The sequence below is a fragment of the Dipodomys merriami genome, unplaced genomic scaffold (genome assembly GCF_024711535.1).
Source record: "Dipodomys merriami isolate MVZ:Mamm:240054 unplaced genomic scaffold, mDipMer1.0.p SCAF_42, whole genome shotgun sequence".
Taxonomy (NCBI): Eukaryota; Metazoa; Chordata; class Mammalia; order Rodentia; family Heteromyidae; genus Dipodomys; species Dipodomys merriami.
Window position 1 is genome coordinate 5277909 of NW_027205826.1, and position 18536 is coordinate 5296444.

General features: G+C 39.7%; 1 protein-coding gene across 2 annotated transcripts in view; it reads left to right on the forward strand.

Moving 5' to 3' along the window:
• The first annotated feature begins 1726 nt into the window (after window positions 1-1726).
• The window catches only part of Apoh (apolipoprotein H), a 28421-nt gene continuing 11611 nt past the window's right edge, over window positions 1727-18536 (forward strand). Inside the window, exons 1-3 of one of the 2 annotated variants that reach the window (XM_069993121.1) lie at window positions 1727-1800; window positions 16437-16543; window positions 17217-17393. In XM_069993121.1, coding sequence (XP_069849222.1) covers window positions 16480-16543; window positions 17217-17393 — 241 coding nt within the window. In that variant the 5' untranslated portion in view covers window positions 1727-1800; window positions 16437-16479. The remainder of the gene's footprint in view (window positions 1801-16436; window positions 16544-17216; window positions 17394-18536) is intronic. The other variant, XM_069993122.1, reaches the window with a different exon arrangement.

Consider the following 18536-nt stretch of genomic DNA (forward strand, 5'->3'; position numbering starts at 1 on the left):
CATCCTAAATCCTAACAGTGCGATTTCCAACTCCCTTTTCAGTTTAAATCTATGAATACAACTGGCATTTTGCAAAACTGCAGAGCACAATTTTAAGACTGCTTGAATCTGTGCTTTCCCAGATTGCAGGCTTAATTATCCCCAAATAGATACAATTTTCCCTGTTCTAGCAAGGTTTGTTTTATTTTTGGTAGATAGTATCATATGGCCACACTTAAAATATAGTCACTTCAAAATAAAATTTTGTTTTCTGCTCTAATCTAAATTTAGTCATGCTATAGTAGTCAAATAATGTGGCATGAGGACGTTAAGATTTTTATGTTTGTAAAAAATGAAGAGTTTGATAAATACATTTTAAGGACTAACATCTACATGCAGAAGGGAAGGCAAGGTTGAAGTATAGTCATTTCTCCTTGCTCCTCAATTCATGAAGCTCTTCTGTCTTGCTATTAGCTGAAGAGGAACACTAAATGAGAAACTGCATTGACATTCTTAAAATCATAGCTTGCAAGAGGTTCAGAAACACTACTCAATGTAGTACTGATCTGTTCAGGCTTAACTCACAAACACAACCGGGGGCCTCGAGAAACGTGAGGCCTTAAAATTAGATTTGATCATACAAGGGAGGAAAAAAAAATTCTCTTTGCTCTTCTTTGTTCTTAACTGGGATTCTCTGAGCAGATGAATAAGAGACATATACATATGGGAGAAAACCCCAGACAAATAGATATATTCCTAAGTAAACATTAAAGAAAAACTTAAAATTCCAGTTGAAATCGTTTCCCCACCCCCCACCCCTTAAACTAGGAAAGAAGAATGCAGACAAATGGGAAGCCAGAGTTCCATTTGCTACTTGGATTTAGTCTATGCCTTCCTCATCTTTTACGAGTCTCCAGTAATGAAGTTAGGTCAACCTTGATCGGGCAAAAAGGAGAGGCCTTTATAGACACAGCCTTTATAGATAAAAATGTTCTTACCAAGAGAGCTTTCCAGAGCCAGCAACTTCTGGATCTGCAGTTTCTCAAAATAATCAGCTTATGGGAATTCACATCCTGACAGGCTTCGTTTAGGGTGCTATATTCCACTGTCCTCCAGCCCTATTTGGGGTTTACATGTCCTGAACCTAATCTTTTCTGCATCTTTCCCATTTTCTGTTCTTTCTCTCTTTGAGAAAATCACCTTGGTCCTCATTCTACCCTCTGACACTTGATGAGGATTCTGTCTAAGCCTCTGAGCCCCATGCTCCACCTGAGGTTGCCACCCATTTCCATCAGAATAGTTATTTCTTGAGTGCTGCTTTGTCGCACAGACAATCTGATTAAATGAACTGATGCATAGTACACGATGAAAGAGGCCTGTCTTTTCCAGGAAGCATTTTGTAGTTTCCAAAGAGAAATTTATGAGTGCCAGTGGATTTCCATTGTCAGCTGTTGCCAGGGGAAATGGCCTTGGGCAGACTTGCTACTCTCCCCTTGCTTCTCTCAGTCTTTTAGCTGACAGTCACTTATGGGAGCAATGGTTTGTGTCAGGTACTGTTTGAGGTGCCAGGGGTAGAGCAAGTAACAAGTTAGTCCCTGAAGGGCCTTTGATCTAAATAGAAGGCAGATGATTCGTAGATAAGAAAATGAATAAAGATGATGGGTATTGTGGGTGGTACACACACACGTGATTGTAGCTCTTGGGAGGTGGAGGCAGAAGGATCATGAATCTGAGGGCCATCTAGTCTCCACAGAGTGAGCTGAAGAACTTGGTTAAAGAACGAGGTTAAAGATCTTAACCTCGAAGTCCACTTCACCTTGGGTGAGTAAGAACATCATGGTTACAGGGAGATGGAACGTTGTAGGTCAAGAACCAAAAATTATCTTTAGCCTCTATTAGTAGCCTCTGTTTCCTATCAACCTCTGTATCCAGCCTAATAACCTCTTCACTGGTACATAAAACTCTTGGAATCGATAACTAGACTGGACTCACTTAGCATCCACCAACCCTGTATGGTGACCAAGACAACATCTGATTTCTATAGATTTCCCTGTCTTGCTTCAACCCACATGCTTGATGACCCCACTTACATATTCTGTGACCACACTGATTGCCACTGAATTTCCTGTGACTGTACCAGTTCACGTAGCTTTTTCCATGGCAGAACTTGTCATTCAGGTTGACCAGTATCTGCTTCCAGGCATGATCACTCATATGTGACTTAGAACGAACTGCGTTCTTATTTTCTTAAAGCAGCGTTCATATTTTTACATTGGCAATTGGGAGACCCTGTCTGAAAACATTTAATAAAGACAACTTTAGGTGCTTCTAAGTGTGATGGAGGAGCTGAAGTAGATAGCATGAGGCAGGGTGATTAAGGGTAATTGGGAGGCAGGGAAATGGGGATCAGGCTGTACCTGATTTTAGCCGGGTACAGAATATTCCCCCCATAGCCTTGGAAACATCTACATGATGTCACTTCTTGGAACCATATAAGTTTCTCAAGCCTCTTAATGAAACTTACATCCCGACTATGGCTGACAAGGCCTACAACATCTGTTTTCCTCACCTCTAGCAGCTTTGAGCCCGCTGCCTCTTCCCTTCAGGCTCACTGGTCTCTGCCTTGGATGCACCCTCTACCATCCAGAGACCGGGTGCATTGACTTCGATACTTCCTCTGAACACTCCTTCTCAGATTCCTGCTCTAACACTGCCACCTCTTCCAAGGGGCCTGCTTTGATTGCTCTACTTAAAATAGCACCTCTTTCCCTACTTAATGTTCTTCACAGCTATTACCCCTTGACACATCATCTCTTTACTTATGATTAAATTTTGTCTCTTTTGTCCTACTAGGATAGTGGGATGTGTACCTTAAGGTAAGGATTCCCCTGTTCTGAGCATGGCTGTGTTAGCAGTCAGTTAAAGAACAATCATAGAATCATAGAACAAATCATAAGGTATACATCAGCAGGCACCAGATCATGGAAGTCCTTGTGAACCCCAGTAAGGAGCTTGTATCTTGTTCTAATTTTACTGGGCCACCATGAGCTTCTAAGTTAGAGAGTGGCCCAGTTAATTCTTTCCGAGGTTCGCTTTGTTGGAAGGCATTCATTGAGAACTTGATGGTTTCTTTCACAAGATGTTAAGCAACCCATGTCGTTGCTGAACATCTTAGTCAACATTTCTTCCATTCATTGAATTCTTTCTATAACTGGTTCCCATGGAGCTAAGGTCTCTGCTCAGAAACAGCTTTAACCAGGTTTGTGTCCATCCTCCACATGTGGTTCTTGAAGCATTTGGCTATGGTTTCTTGGTTGTCTTCTCCCAAGTGTAGACATCTACCATTATTTGATGATGGGGTTTGGGTTTCTTCCATATCTTTCACAGAAGCCTGGCTTCGACGATTGCGTTGCTTTGGTCCGAGCAAAGCTTTGGTCTTTGTACTGACACAGAACAATAAGGCAATGTGTCCAAGTTTGGAGTCTTCTGTGCTTTTTAACTTGAGCCGGATTCAGTTATACGTCAGCCATGTTATCAGTGGGTCAGGCTAAAACTTGTGCTGTAGAACAGCTTCTTCAAGAAGCACTGTTTACTTAATCTCCATGCTGGGATTTACCTTGATCCTTGTGAAACTTATCAAAGCTTTGGCTTTGAGATACACTAGATTAGAATCCAATAGTATGGGGTTGAGGGACAGTATTTTAAAGTTTTATCCTTGAAAGTTTCTCTAAGTCATTGGCTTAAAAATAGTGCACTTAGCCATTTGAAGCATGTGTTCTTAGGTCTGTGGGATAGGGGTTTTAGTTCTGAGATGTTGGTAGATAAATGCAAAGAATTTGGAGCAAGGTAAATAGATAAAGGGAGTGTGCCATGCTGAAGAAAATTGCTAAGTGACCACATAGAAACAAAGAGAGAAAAACCACAAATATTATTAACAAATGAAATAAGTTGGATTGATTTTAACCTAATAGACAAGAGCAGTGAACTGTATAAATCCTTCATGGATTCTTATTGATATATCTATCATAAGAATACTTCTCAGGGACCATGGTGGGTCTATGTTAATCTACATTGTCTGATATCATGCTCAGTTTTAAAGCTAATTCATTCCTTCACTTATTATTTTTGTGCTAGTATTGGGGCTTGAACTCAGGGCCTCAACTTCTCATATTTGGTTGGTGTTCTACTACTACTTCAGCCATGCCTCCAGTTCAGCTTTTTTGCTGGTTAATTAGAGATAGAGTCGCCTAGACTATTTTTGTTTTTTTGGCTTGGGCTGGCCTTGAACATTGATCCTCATATCTAAGCTTCCTGTGTAGCTAGGATTACACATTAGATTAGATTAGATTAGATTAGATTAGATTAGACATTAGCCACCAGGGCCCACTTTTTAAACTTAAACTAAAAACTTAAATTTAGAACAAGAAGCAATAGATCAGTAGTGATATTTGTGTGCCTGGGTTGTCTTAAAAATAGCACATTGTTCTCAGGTCCTCTTTTACTTTCATATATCAATACCAGGTAGTATTCATAAAACCCCATGGAGTTTGGTTGTTTTTTATTTTACTATTGAGTGAATTTCCACATATAATTTACACAGAAGCTTGCAGATTTACCAGTAGTTTTACATTCCAGTGCATAACTTAGTATTTTGCTTCCAAGGATACCAATAAATAAGCCAATAAGTAATCTTAGCTCTACTTGGAAGGCTGAGATCTGAGAGCTGTGCTTCTCAGCCAGCACAGGCACCAAAGTCTGTGAGACTTTTATCTTCAATGAACTTCAATAAAAGCTGGAAGTGGAGCTATGGCTCCAATGATAGAGTACAAACCTTGAGCAGAAAACTCAAGGACAGTGCCCAGGCCCTGAGTTCAAGCCCCAGGGTGAGCACACAAAGGAGAGGGGGGGGAAGGTATTATAATTAGAGCATTCTTTCTTATCTATGAGCCTAATAGTTATGTCTAACACAGAATGAGGATTATTTTATTGTAAGCTTCTACCCACATGAAGGAGGCAATGTTGTTTTTCAGTGATCACTCACATTCATCTAAATGTTCAGAAGCCATCTGGTAGCAGCTCCTGATATTGAGCTGTAGATTTATGTGGCACTTGCCGGTGTTCTGTGTCAGGATCTATTGCTTTTCTTCCTGCATGCTGAGGCATCTCTCCTGTTTATTGGTTTTGAAAATTCCATTTTTTTCCTACCATAAAATTGCTGCAAACAAATCACCTATGACCTAAAAACAGAGAACAATAAGAGTAAAACTTCTCCCAATTCAACCACTCAATGTTTTGCCAGCATTTGTTTTTATATATGTTCTTAATAGCATAATATAACTGTACATATTTTCAGATAAAATGTACATGTTATTAACATCCTGTACTGTACAGATTGCTGACCGGAATGTTCACAAGGTCACAGTTTCAAGCTTTTGCCACATGAATTATATTTCCCTGGATAGTCAGACCCTAAATTCATTCTGGACTATTAGATGGTCTTAGTATTCTCTGGTTGAACTTCTATTCCATTCTTATGCCCATTTTACTCCTCTCAATGTGAGTATAATTTCTTTTACTGGATAAGCTAGAAGAGAAGAAAAAAGTCAGTGATTGAGGTATTTTTCAGCTGCTAACATTTTATGCGGACACCTTCCTACATTACAAAGTAGAAACATACATTTGGTTTAACCTTTTAGGAAGGCAACTATACAATATGTATATATCAAGAGTCTTATACATTAAAAATAGTGTTTGGGTTTAAACTTGTGAGGCAAGTACTCTTATCATGTGGTATATGCTCTCCCATTTTTTTTGCTTTAGTTTTTTTGTTGTTTGTTTTGTTTTTTTTTGGTACATCCAAGACGGTCATCAGATTGTGATCCTCCTACTTATCCTTCCCTTATAGCTGGGATTACAGGTGTATCTGACCATGCCCAGCTTAAGATTGATTTAAATGATACAGTATTGTGAGAAAAACACAATTTCCATGTGTGTTAGCCCTTCCTTTGTTTTTTTTTTTTATTGTGAAAATACTGCACAGAGGAGTTACATTAGCCCTTCCTTTGTAAAGCACAGTGCCATCTTCTCTTCCCCTCCTGACGCCATACCGCTTGCTTGCAATGGCATCTTTTGCAATCTTTATCTCATGCTGGATTTAGTTTAGTTTAATTTAGTTTAGTCAGCAGTGTTCCTGACATGTTGTGGACTTGGTTCATGTTGCACTTTTAGGTTCTTTCATGTGATAATTTTATTCCTCCATCCTTCCTTTTAGAACACACAGTCTTTTTATTTTTTAAAGTCTGAGCTCACTGGGCTGGGAATGTGGCTTAGTGGTAGTGTTTGCCTAGCATGCATGATGTCCTGGGTTCAATTCCTCAGTACCACATACATAGAAAAGCCAGAAGTGGTGCAGTGGTTCAAGTGGTAGAGTGCTAGCCTTGAGCAAATGAAGCTCAGGGACAGTGCCCAGGGCCTGAGTTCAAGCCCCAGGACTGGGAAAAAAAAAAAAGTCTGAGCTGTTCAGTGTTCTTCATGGGAAGTCACATTAGCTTTTTTAGCTGCTTCCTCGTTCTTGTCCATACCAGATCATTACTAAATGCATTCTTGGTACTCTAGTCTCATTTATTAAGCCTCATTCCCTTTAAGGATATTCATGATAAGATCATACTGATCTTTACCTTCAGTTTCTCTCAAATGTTTCTCCCCCCTTCCTCTTTCTTTCTTTTTTCCTTCTTTCTTTTTCTTTCTTTCTTTCTTTCTTTCTTTCTTTCTTTCTTTCTTTCTTTCTTTCTTTCTTTCTTTCTTTCTTTCTTTCCTTCCTTCCTTCCTTCCTCCCTCCCTTCCTTCCTTCTTTCCTTCCTTCCTCTCTCCCTTCCTTCCTTTTTTTTTTTTTTGGAGACAGGCTATGACTATATAATCCAGGCTGGTCTCAAAGCTGCAGTCCACCGGCCTCAGCTTCCGAAGTGCTGGAATTACAGGTATGTTCTACCCAGCCCTGCTCATTATTTTTTTTCTAGTAGTGTATGATGCCAAAGTAAAAGAATCCTAGTGTTTTCTTTCTTATGTTCCAAAGTATCACAACCGTGTCATCTGAAAGTTGTCTTTGACTTGGACTTCACTTGAAATAGGACAAAGGAGAGGGGGTTCTGACCCCAGATCTGTTCATGAGGACTGGATCAAGAAATGTGGCTGGGGGAATGATTAGCTGGATCATGAGGAAAGTTAGGATTCTGATGATCACTGGCTGTCATTTGGATGAGATAGTGGCACTGTTGAGTTGCAGGAAGTTTCAGTTCCTGTGACTTTGCTGCCCATCAAGGCAAAGGCTGGGCACCCCGCTGCATCAAGCAACGGTCATTTAACACATGTCAGCTACTGGCTCCTTCCTGCTGGGGGTTTTCACATATGCATATCTTATTTTCTCCATAAATGTTATCGATTTTACAAACCAGTACAAATAAAATAAAACAAAACTCCAACATACTGAAAGAAAACCATTAAGCTTTCCAGATTTGACTGCTTACTGCAATTCCACTTATATTTGGCAGTAGAGAACAGCATGTAGCTCTTTATTTTAGCCTTTTGTTCTGTTGTGTTTGTTCCTAATGAGTACCAACTCACTGAGTCTCACTCAGATTTATTAGGTTAGATGGTTTGTGTAAGCATTTCAAGTCTTTGATGTAAGATATCTGAAACATTTATATTAGTATGAAGATCATAAATAAAAGTTAATTTCAGCTGTGTGCCGGTGGCTCACTCCTATAATCCCAGCTACTCAGAAGCCTGAGATCTGAGGATCACGATTCAAAGCCAGCAAGGGCAGGAAAGTCCATGAGACTCTTAGCTCCAATAAACCACCAGAAAACTGGAAGTGACACTGTGGCTCAAGTAGTAGAGTGCTAGCCTTGAACTGAAGAGCTCAGGGAAAGTGCTTAGGCCCAGAATTCAAGTCCCATGACTGGCAAACAAAAACAAAAACAAAACCATTCCCTATGAGTCAGGAATGTTGTAAGGATTCTGTGTGTGTGTGTGTGTGTGTGTGTGTGTGTTACTTAGTCCTGACAACCATTGAAAGATAGCTTATTTGGCCCATACTCTAGAGAAAAGACTTGACCATATAAATGTTACTTGCTTATGATGACAGAGCTAGTAAGAGACAGTCAAGGTTCTAGACCAAGTGCATCATAATTAAAATCTCTATTCTTAGCCATAGCACCATTACCTCCTTGCTAATGGATCTATCTATCTCCTTTATTGGACGGACTCATCTTGAGGCAAGATAGATCACAGAAGTGACAGCTAACATTCAAAAATTCAGCCATAAACTCTACATTGTTGAATAGCTTGAATCAAAGCACATACATACACACACACACACACACACACATACATACACACACTATTTCCTTTGCTTTGAGCCCTTTCCTTCCTCAGAAAGCTGTACTATGCAGTAAGAAGAGTGAAAAATAATAAAGGACAAAGATCAATTTTCTGCCCCTGACCTTGCTCACTTGTCTGAGTAATTAGTACATTCTGGGTACAGAGCAAGGAGATCTTAAAGACACTTGTCTTGGGAACAAAACATTAGAGAAAATGACTCCTTTGATTATCAGAGTGTTCGCAAAGGAAAATATGTATCTCAAGGATGGACACCTGTGTTGAAGGGAATGTCTGGCAGAAGCTCTCCTTTGTTTAGAAGATGGTTAAATATCTGTGTCATAACAACCCAGATGTCATGAACAGACCAACCTTCATATCCCTGGGCCCAATCTACAAATCAGTGTGAACGGTATGGTGTTCGGAACAAAGGAAACCCTATCCCTTGCCAAATCTGAGCCAAACCCCAAAGGAGGAAATTGACTTTTGTGTGTGTATCGATTGATACTATTTTTAAAAGTAAAAAGAAAAATAAAACAGAAGTACAACATCCTAGAAGAAGAGAAGAGGTTGAAGCTCTCTATTTTTGCCTACCTAGTTACAATATCCACTGACATTGTGCTTAGAAAATGGAATACAACTCCTTTTACCATAAATACCACTGGTGTTAGAGCATTTATTGCACTGTTACCAAATAAGCTTGTACCTTTGTCTGGGTTGTGTACTATTCTTTCTTTGCTTATACTAACAAGCTTTCTTTGTACCTTGATGTGCTCTGAAATTCTTGTTTTGTAACATTACAGACTTAGCACACATGGGTATTCTCCTCCCCTTTGGAGGTCTCCTCCCTACATCATTTCTGGTTTTGGTAATAATCCTATGAAAAATCAGATACTATGGTCCTTTTCCTACTTTGTCTATACTTTGTTCTATACTTCTCCACAGCTTGACATCAGTGTATGTAGGCATATCTCTCTAATTGCAATCTAAGGTCTAAACATCTGGGTTGGTGAATCTGCCTAGCAGAATTCCCTCCAGTCTCTGGTCCTTAATTTTTTTCTAGGATTACATTGTTCTGTCATACCAGGCCATGTTTTTTTTTTTTGGGGGGGGGGGAAATCCTTCCTGCCAATGCTTGTTTCAGGATAGCAGAGTAGGTTCTGATTTACCATGATTGGAGGCACAAGTGGCCAATTTCCCATCATGCATTTCATGGAAATGTCTGCCACTCACCAGCTCCACAGAAAGCACCGTTGGTTTAGAGAGAACAATTCACACCATGATGATTGAAGCATGAATTTACCTAGCAAAATATACTCTGGTTTTCTTTCTTCCAGTTGATCTCTTATCCTGCATTATCCTCTCACCCTGCTGTTCTATAGTTCTATACTTCTTTTATATTTCTGTCAATATTCTTTTGAAAATATAAACCTGACCTGTCTCTTTTGCCTTTATGGTGAATTCTATCTTAGGAACATGGCATATAAGAGCCTAGGTCATCTAGTTCAGAACTCTCCCATTTCTTGCTATTCCTTATCTAAAATGGTCTGCAAATACTCAACTATTTGTAGCTGTTGGGTACATCAAGCAGTTTCACGCTTCCTGGCTTTGACAAGGGGAACCCCATCCTTACTATTACAACCTCACCTGACAGGAAACACCAGTACTGAACATTTTCTGCTATTACATAATTTTTAATCTTGCATCTCAGTTTTAGTAAACTGTGAATACCTTATAGGTAATAGTGCAGTCTTGTTTATTTCTGAAATTCCAGTATTAATCACAAACTACTGCTCAGTAGGGGCTTAGTAGGGGTATGGAATTCACAAGAGATTAGGCATTGTGTAACACAGAAGTAGTGCTTCTTTGGCAAGAGAGAAGTGTGTGGTGAAATCTTATGAGTTGAACTTGACTTAGGTAAACAGTGACTGGATAGTCAGTAGGTCCTGATCCTCACTGCAGTCATCATGACCTGGGGGCCTCTGAATTTAAAATGGCTCTGGGGCTGGGAAGTTGGCTCAGTGGTAGAGTGCTTGCCTTGTATGCATGAGGACTTGAGTTCGATACCTCAGCACCACATAAGCAGAAGAAGCTGGAAGTGGTGCTGTGGCTCAAGTGGTAGAGCACTAGCTTTGAGCTGAAGAGCTGAGGGACAGCGCCCAGACCCAGAGTTCAGGTCCCAGGACCGGAAAAAAAAAGAGAGAGAAAGAAAAAAAAAAAGTCCCTATTCCCAGAAATTATTTCAATTTTTCTAGACTGGAGCCCTTTCTTTTTTTTTCAGACAAAAGAATGTGTAACCAACATTAAGAAAATTAGAAAATTAAGGAATTTAGAAATTTCAAGGTATAGGTACTCTTTTTTTTCAATATTTTATTTTTGTTGGTCTTGGGGCTTGAACTCTGGGCCTGGGTGCTGTCCCTCAGCTCTTCAGCTCAAGGAGAGTGTTCTACCACTTGAGCCACAACACCACTTCCAGTTTTCTGGTGGTTTATTGGAGATAAGTGTCTCACAGACTTTCCTGCCCAGGCTGGCTTTGAACTGTGATCCTCAGATCTCAGCCTCCTGAGTAGCTAGCATTACAAGCATGAGCCACCATCATCCGACTTAGTTTTTTTTTTTTTTTTTAAAGGTAAAAACTAGTTATGGGTAGAGGAACCCAGTATCCACACAGAGGTGTCTCAGTACTGGCTTAGGCTGACTATGCCCTTCTAGACATTTAATCAATTTGGTGAAACCCTGAAATATATTCCTTATCCCTTTGCAAATGCATTATCATTAGATTTGATTATTGTAAGAACCAATATATTTGCATTTGCCTTTGCATGTTGGTGGGAGATGTTGATTAGGATTTCAATCTAGAAAGAAACAATATTGGGAGCATTTCTTTTCAAATCTAAGCTGTTACTAAATGCTTAGTGATAAGGTCAAAGTCTAGGTTTGTTAAGTAAATAAGAAAGTTTTTGAACATATGAAGCAATGTAGTTTCAGGAATGCAGAACCTTGGACTCTGAAGTCTACCTCTCTATACTGTAATTTAAAATTTGCACAAGGAAAGAATATAAAGGCATGAAGAATTTCAAGCACATATTCCTATTTCTTGTAAGACAAATGCTGCTATGTGTTCTTCAACTAAGTGTCTGCATGTCTAATATCTCAGTCCTAAGCAGGTTGCTTGGTACTGTAACATAATATGTAACACAATAGGTGAATGTTAAATAAACGAGTTGCTAATCTTTTCCAGTGAGTGTAAATTCCAGCAATACAAACCAGCCACTTATTAGCCAAGATGGCTTGCAATTTTCTCTTACCAGTTCTTTCACTTGCTCTGCCAAATTAATCTTCAGTGGTATATTTAAATGTGTCTTGAAAATGTCAGTTGACACCCACTCACACCAGTGAGCTGCTTGATTATTATCCGGAGTCAGATTTTGGAATGTGAGTTGAAGTATGTGAAGAAGAACATGGCAAACTCAACGGATGAGACAAATGGTCCCATGTATCCCAAACTAGAATATGGATAAAAGTCAAAGGTACAATTTATCTCATATCCCCAAAAGGCTTTTCATTGAACCCATATGTGACTTTGGAAGGGTTCTGGGAACAGTTTGTAGCTCACATATTCAAGTGGAAAAGAACTCAGGATTTAAACATGATCATGATTTATTAATTGTGTGGACTAACTTCCATCATCTTAAAATTTAACTGTAGAAACAGGAGGAAAATAGACCAGCCAGAAAATAAAAAGAACAGAAACCACAAGCTACTGTGACTCCCTGTCAGCCTGTTTCATCTGCTTGTTTCTTCATGTACCTGTTGTTATTTTGCATCATTTTCCAAAGTTCAGTAGCTGGCAAATAGGAGCAAGGTGTTGATGTTGAGAGAGAGAAGAGAGAGGGAGACAGAGAGACACAGAGACTCAGAGAGGAAGGGGAGGAAGGGAGGGAAGGAAGGGTATAAGGCAAGGAGGGAAGGAGAGAAAGGAGGAGGACCTCTTTGGAAAAATTGAAATAATCCTGGTTGTATTGGTTATTAGGGTGTGATACCAGTGGAATTTGAGACCTCAGGTGGTACCATTTATTTATAGTTTAAGTCTGGGTAGGTGGCTTATTGGCAGAGCAAGTTCACAGCATGCACAAGGCCCTGGGTTCAATTCCCAGCACCTAAATAAAAGCAAATACACACATCTCATTGGAAATACTCTCAAGTAAAACACAAAAGGAGCGTACCTTTTTCTTTAAGCTATATTTCCAAATATAACAAAGCTTATAGAAAAATTGCAGGAATGGACAAAAAAGCTTCCATATATTCTTACCCCAGAGATCCTGAATCAGATTCTACCAAATGTTCCCCTCAGGATTTAAAGCAAAAGGATTATAATGTCTCCCTAAATTCCCTTGGTCTTTTCTTTGCCCTTTAAAGACTTTGCCTTTGTGAAGATTCCAGGACAGCCATTTTGCTCAAGGTCTTCGGTGTCTTTAGGTGTGCACAATGCCCTTCCTTCATTTATTTTTTTCTCCTTTCCTCTTTTTTCCTCCTCTTCCTTTCCTTCCCTCCTTTCCTCCTCCTCCCTCCACTTCTTTTCCTTTCTTCTTTTCCCTCTCCTCTCCCTTCCTCCCTCCCTCTTTCCTTTCCTTCATTCCTTTCTGCTATGATAGAACTGGGCTTTAACACAGAACTTCACACTCGCCTCGAAGGCACGGTACTACTTGAGCCGTGCCCTCAGCCCTACAATGCTTTCCTTTGAGACCATATTGCAGAATGCTTCCTTGGATAGGAACATTGTGGTAGTTAGGGGTCCTAGGAATCATGCAGTACCAATTTCTCCCATTAGTGATGGCATTGATTTTGATTAAGTAATTAAGATGGTATCTGCCAAGTTTTCATTGCCCTTTCCCATGCTCAAACTTTCTTTTTCCCCTTTGCAATGAATAATTGAATTTTTTGGAACACCTTTAGGACTTAGTATCTTAGTTCTTATTTATTTATTTATTTGTGAAAATACTGTACAGAGGGGTTACAATTACATGGGCAAGGTAATGAGTACATTTCTTATAAAGCATTGTTGCCTCCTCCTTTGTTTCCCCTTCCCATCCCTTCCCATCTCCCCCATCCCCCACACCCTGCTTCCCCCTTCCCAGCCCCCCCATCCCCTGGCCAAAGTTGTAAAGTTCGTTTTTTGACATAACATCTTGTACATCTCATTGTTGCAATGGGTCCACCTGTATCCCTATTTTCCCTTCCCCTCCACAAATTATACCAACATCAAATACAGTGAAAACAGGGGTTATACTGTGGGGGAGGGACATACAGAGCAACAAAGAAATCACCTTATAAATATGTTAGAAACAATCGCAAGAAAGAAAAAACATTTGAGTCCTTATCTTGGGGCTCATTTCGCCTCACATCAACTTATCTGACCATTTCTGCTTGTCTCAGACATATACTAGTAATTGCAAATAAGGGAAACCATAGGACCTATGTTTCTTTGTGCCTGGCTTACTTTACTTAATATATTTTTTCCAAGTCTTTCCATTTCCTAACAAATGGGGCAATGTCATTCTTTCTGATGGAGGTATATATACCTCCATCAGTGTGTGGTATATATACCACACTTTCTTGATCCATTCATCTACTGAGGGGCATCTGGGTTGGTTCCCTGTCTTAGCTATGGTAGATAATGCTGCAGTAAACATAGCTGTGCTGGTAGCTTTTGTATGGTCTTGTTTGTGATCATTTGGGTAAATGCCCAAAAGTGGGATTGCTGGGTCATAGGGGAGCTCTATGTGAAGTCTTTTGAGGAACCTAGCAAGATCAATAGAAAGCTCATGGATTGGGAGATCTTCACTAGCCATACAACGGACAAGGGTCTCATATCTAAAATATACCTGGAACTCAAGAAATTAAATCTCCCAACAACAAATTCTCAAAGAAACAACTGCCCAATAAATAAGTGGGCTAAAGACTTAAAGAGAAACTTCTCTGAAGAGGAAAGAAGGATGGTCAATAGACACTTGAAGAAATGCTCAACCTCTCTAGCCATAAAAGAAATGCAAATCAAAACAACATTGAGATACCACCTCACCCCAGTTAGAATGGCTATAATCAAGAACTCTGATAACAACAGATGCTGGAGGGGATGTGGACAGAAGGGAACCTTACTGCATTGTTGGTGGGAGTGTAAACTTGTTCAACCACTTTGGAAAGTAGTATCTTAGTTCTTATTGCATTATTATAGTTCTCATTTTAAATGATCTTATGAAGACTTCAAATTCACAACTGTTAATGCAAGTATTCCTACTTTATTATTTTGTTGGTGTCCTCCTGTGAAGGGAAACCTTCTAATCTTTCCATGTATTTGTTAGATGGAAAAAATACATTGTTTTCAATTAAAATATAACTATTTACAAAGTTCTTAAATGTTTTCTTCCATGAGCTTTGATGATTGCAACTATCCAAGTACAACCACCTAAAATAAAATGGAGCATATTTCTACCCATCTAGAAAATTCCCTTGTGCAAGGGAACCTATCTATTAGCAAATAACATTAAGACCTTCTCTTCCCATCAGCTCTCCTCTTAATGTTGATCACTACATTTATAGCTGCTGCTAAAACATTCTCTTCTCCATTTCAATCTTCATTTTCTCAAATCTTCTTTCCCTGAAGATGAGCATGCTTCATTTCCCTCTCCATCTTTGGGTTGTATAGACCATAATGGCCCACCTTGACCTCATCACTCTCTCTCTTCTGCTCCCACAGAGGGAATTCTTCACAATAAAGCAGAAGCTGGGAGTTTTCCAGCCAATAAGCGTCTTCCTCCTTAGAAGGACAAAAGGAGAAGGACCACCATTATTTTCTGTTGGCAGCAGCACACTTTTCTTCTTATCAGGGAACACAGTGTTCATTAGTGGAATAATTTAAGAACCACTGCCTGCCATGAACTTTTTAAAAATGATTTATTTCAAGGAACTTTAGATCTATGGATATAAACCAAGTCTACCCAACAAAAACAAGCAGAGGTCATTTATTCAGAGCTTGCTACAATAAGGATCTAACACCACTTACGTTTAGCGGGGACTCAAAATGAAGCAGAGGAATGGGAAAACTTTGTCACCATGCCTTGATTGGCTGTTGGTAAGAGGAAAATGGAAGCAGGTTAACCAGATATAGGGCATCTTGTGGTATTGGTTAGAGGAACAAGTTGGACTTTCTTTTGTTGGGTCAATTGTTACAAAGATTGCTATTTGGCTTTCTACCTTGATTTCTACAGAGATTGTGAGCCACAGTGTTCACATATGGCCTGACCAATTAATTGTCTATCTGTGTGTTTAATTCCTTTGAGTGATTGATGTGAGAACTCTGGACTCCAGAAGGTTTCCATCGAAACACTCCCCAAACATAGCATATGTGTCGATCCATTCTCTCTCTTCCCACTCAACTTTTCTTCTTTGAGTCCTAGCCTGTGGTTTCAACTCAACTTTCCAGTCCCCAATACAGACTTAAAAACCTGTCTAGACAGATCTGAGTGCTTGAGCAGGACTTTGTGAGCATGTTAATGTGCCGATTTGACATGAGAGAAAATGGAAGATTTACAGACACTTGCATCTGGAGCTTTCTAGAAGATCTTGTTATTAACCATTATATCAGTGGGCATTATATCAGTGTCTCCTTCAAGATGTTCTTTTGAATCCTATAAGAAGAAACTTGAACATGTAGAAAAGGGGGACTGAGACAGAGAGCAGGTGATTGTCCCAAGTTTCTATAGGAACTCCAGCCATTTGGTGATCCATTCGTAATACATAGGAAAGAAAGATGGTGAATGATTAGTCCAGGCAATTTGGCAGCTTCCAGAATTTTTCCAGTGGCAATAATGGGTAACATGAAGCAGAATGTCCTCTATCAAAGGAGAATCACGTACCAAAGATTTCACAACATCTCACAGGAGTGGAGTTAATGATTAAAGATCTAAGGGTTCCTTTCCAGTCATGTCACTTTATCTTCTGTTTATAAAGAGTAAAGTACGCCCACCAAAATGGTTTAATGTTTAAGCGATTTTATGTTTTCTTCTTTTTTTTTTTTTAAGCAGAGGAAATCCACTTTGGTGGTGCCAGTGTGAGCCATCCATAATGGTTTCTCCAGCGCTTATTTTGTTCTCCAGTCTTCTCTGCCATGTTGCTATTGCAGGACGAAGTAAGTGCTTTTGCATTTGAAAAAATAGTTAATTTATATAACTCTCAAGTCTATGTCAGGAATTAATAATGCTGGCTTTAAATTCAGAGTGGGTGCTGGAGAGACTGCAATGAGATGTAGTCTCCGGAATCACTATGCTTAAAGCTCTACCAAATGATATTAAGACCATGTAGGCCTTGATGTACTGATATATAATATGTGGATAATAATAATACCTATTTCAAATGGTCCTAGAGATTAGATGAGGTATCACATATGATATTATTATTATCAATAAATATCTCCCTCTCTTCCTCCCTCTTTTCTTCCTTTTACTCTTTCCTTCCTTTCTTTCTCTCTTTCTCTTTCCTTCCTTCCTTCTTCCTTCCCCATCCCTTCTTCCTTCATCCCTCTTCCTTCATCCTTTCCTTCCCTTCCTTCCTTCTTTCCCTTCCCTTCCCCTTCCTTCCTTCCTTCCTTCCTTCCTTCCTTCCTTCCTTCCTTCCTTCCTTCCTTCCTTCCTTCCTTTCTTCTTGCCAGCCTGCCTGCCTGCTTCCTTGCTTGGTCTCACTGTATATCTTAGGTTGGCTTCAAACTAACTATCTTCCTACCTCAGCCTTCCAAATGCTAGGATTATAGTCATGCTCCACCCTAGGTTAGCTTTCTTAACCATCTACTTTGTGCTCAATTTCAGCCTGTCCCGAGCCAGAAGTGTTGCCATTTGCTGATGTCGTTCCATTCAAAACTTACTACCTCCCAGGAGAAGAGATCCAATACTCCTGTAAGCCAGGCTATGTGTCTCGGGGAGGGATGAGACGGTTTACTTGTCCTCTCTCAGGAATGTGGCCAATCAACACTCTGAAATGCACACGTAAGTCAGCATCTAGTCAGTATCTTCTCTCCTATTCTTTCCCTTCATTTGGGTCTTAAACACTCTTTTGGGCGGGGTTGGGGGGAGTGGGGGGGTAAGGGAGGATAATATAATTTAATCATGCTCAGGATGCAGAGGGCCAGCAGGGATTGTGGAGGCTGTTGAAAAACAAAAGAGCCTGGAAATTTCTCCAGGAGAGAAGAGAGTAAGTGCAATAGTTGCTGTGTAGGAAAATAGAAAAGGTTGTGGCCTGGAACTCAAGAAGCTTAAAAAAGAGACTTGAACTAGTTAAAGGGGAGAGAAACATTATAGATGTTAATAGACAAGTGAGATATTCTGAAATGTAAAGTGATGCCATAAAACTTAGACAAAACTTGGGGATTGATGACATCTTTGGGCTTTGTCACAGAGTGAAAGCAAATTTGTCACTGAAGCAAATCTAAGTTTCATCTAAATCACATATTTGTGCACAAAGTTATATGAAAACCTAAATGTCAGATACTAAATTCAACTATAAATGATATATTTCACTCTTGTTTTATTATAAGTGGTTGCCTTTGTTTATTTCTCAGAACATGGTTCTATGAAAGCTTTATTTATTTATTTGTTTGTTTGTTTATTGTTACTGTAAAGGTGATTTATAGAAGGGTTACAGTCATGTAAGTCAAGTAATGAGTATATTTCATTTTGAACAGTGTCACCTGTCACCAATTCCATCATTTTCTCCAAGTTTTTTCCTTCTTAACCTATTCCCCCACAAGTTGTAGAGTTCATTTTCTTGGGTTTTTGTTGTTGTTAGTTGTGGGGCTTGAACTCAGGGCCTGGGTGCTGTCCCTGAGCCTCTTTGTGCTCAAGGCTAGCACTCTACCACTTGAGTCACAGCACCACTTCTGGTTTTTGAATGGTTAATTGGAGATGAGTCTCACAGCGATTTTTCTTCCCCAGTACGGCTTCACACCATGATCCTCAGATCTCAGCCTCTTGAGTAGCTAGGATTACAGGTGTAAGCCACCAGCAGTTGGCTAGTTCATTTTCAACATAGTGTCTAGTGAACATCACAGCTACATTTGTTCACCTTTGGTCCCACCATTTCTGTGCTCCCCCATAACCTCCCCCAAAGAGATAAACTTGCATGTAAGACAA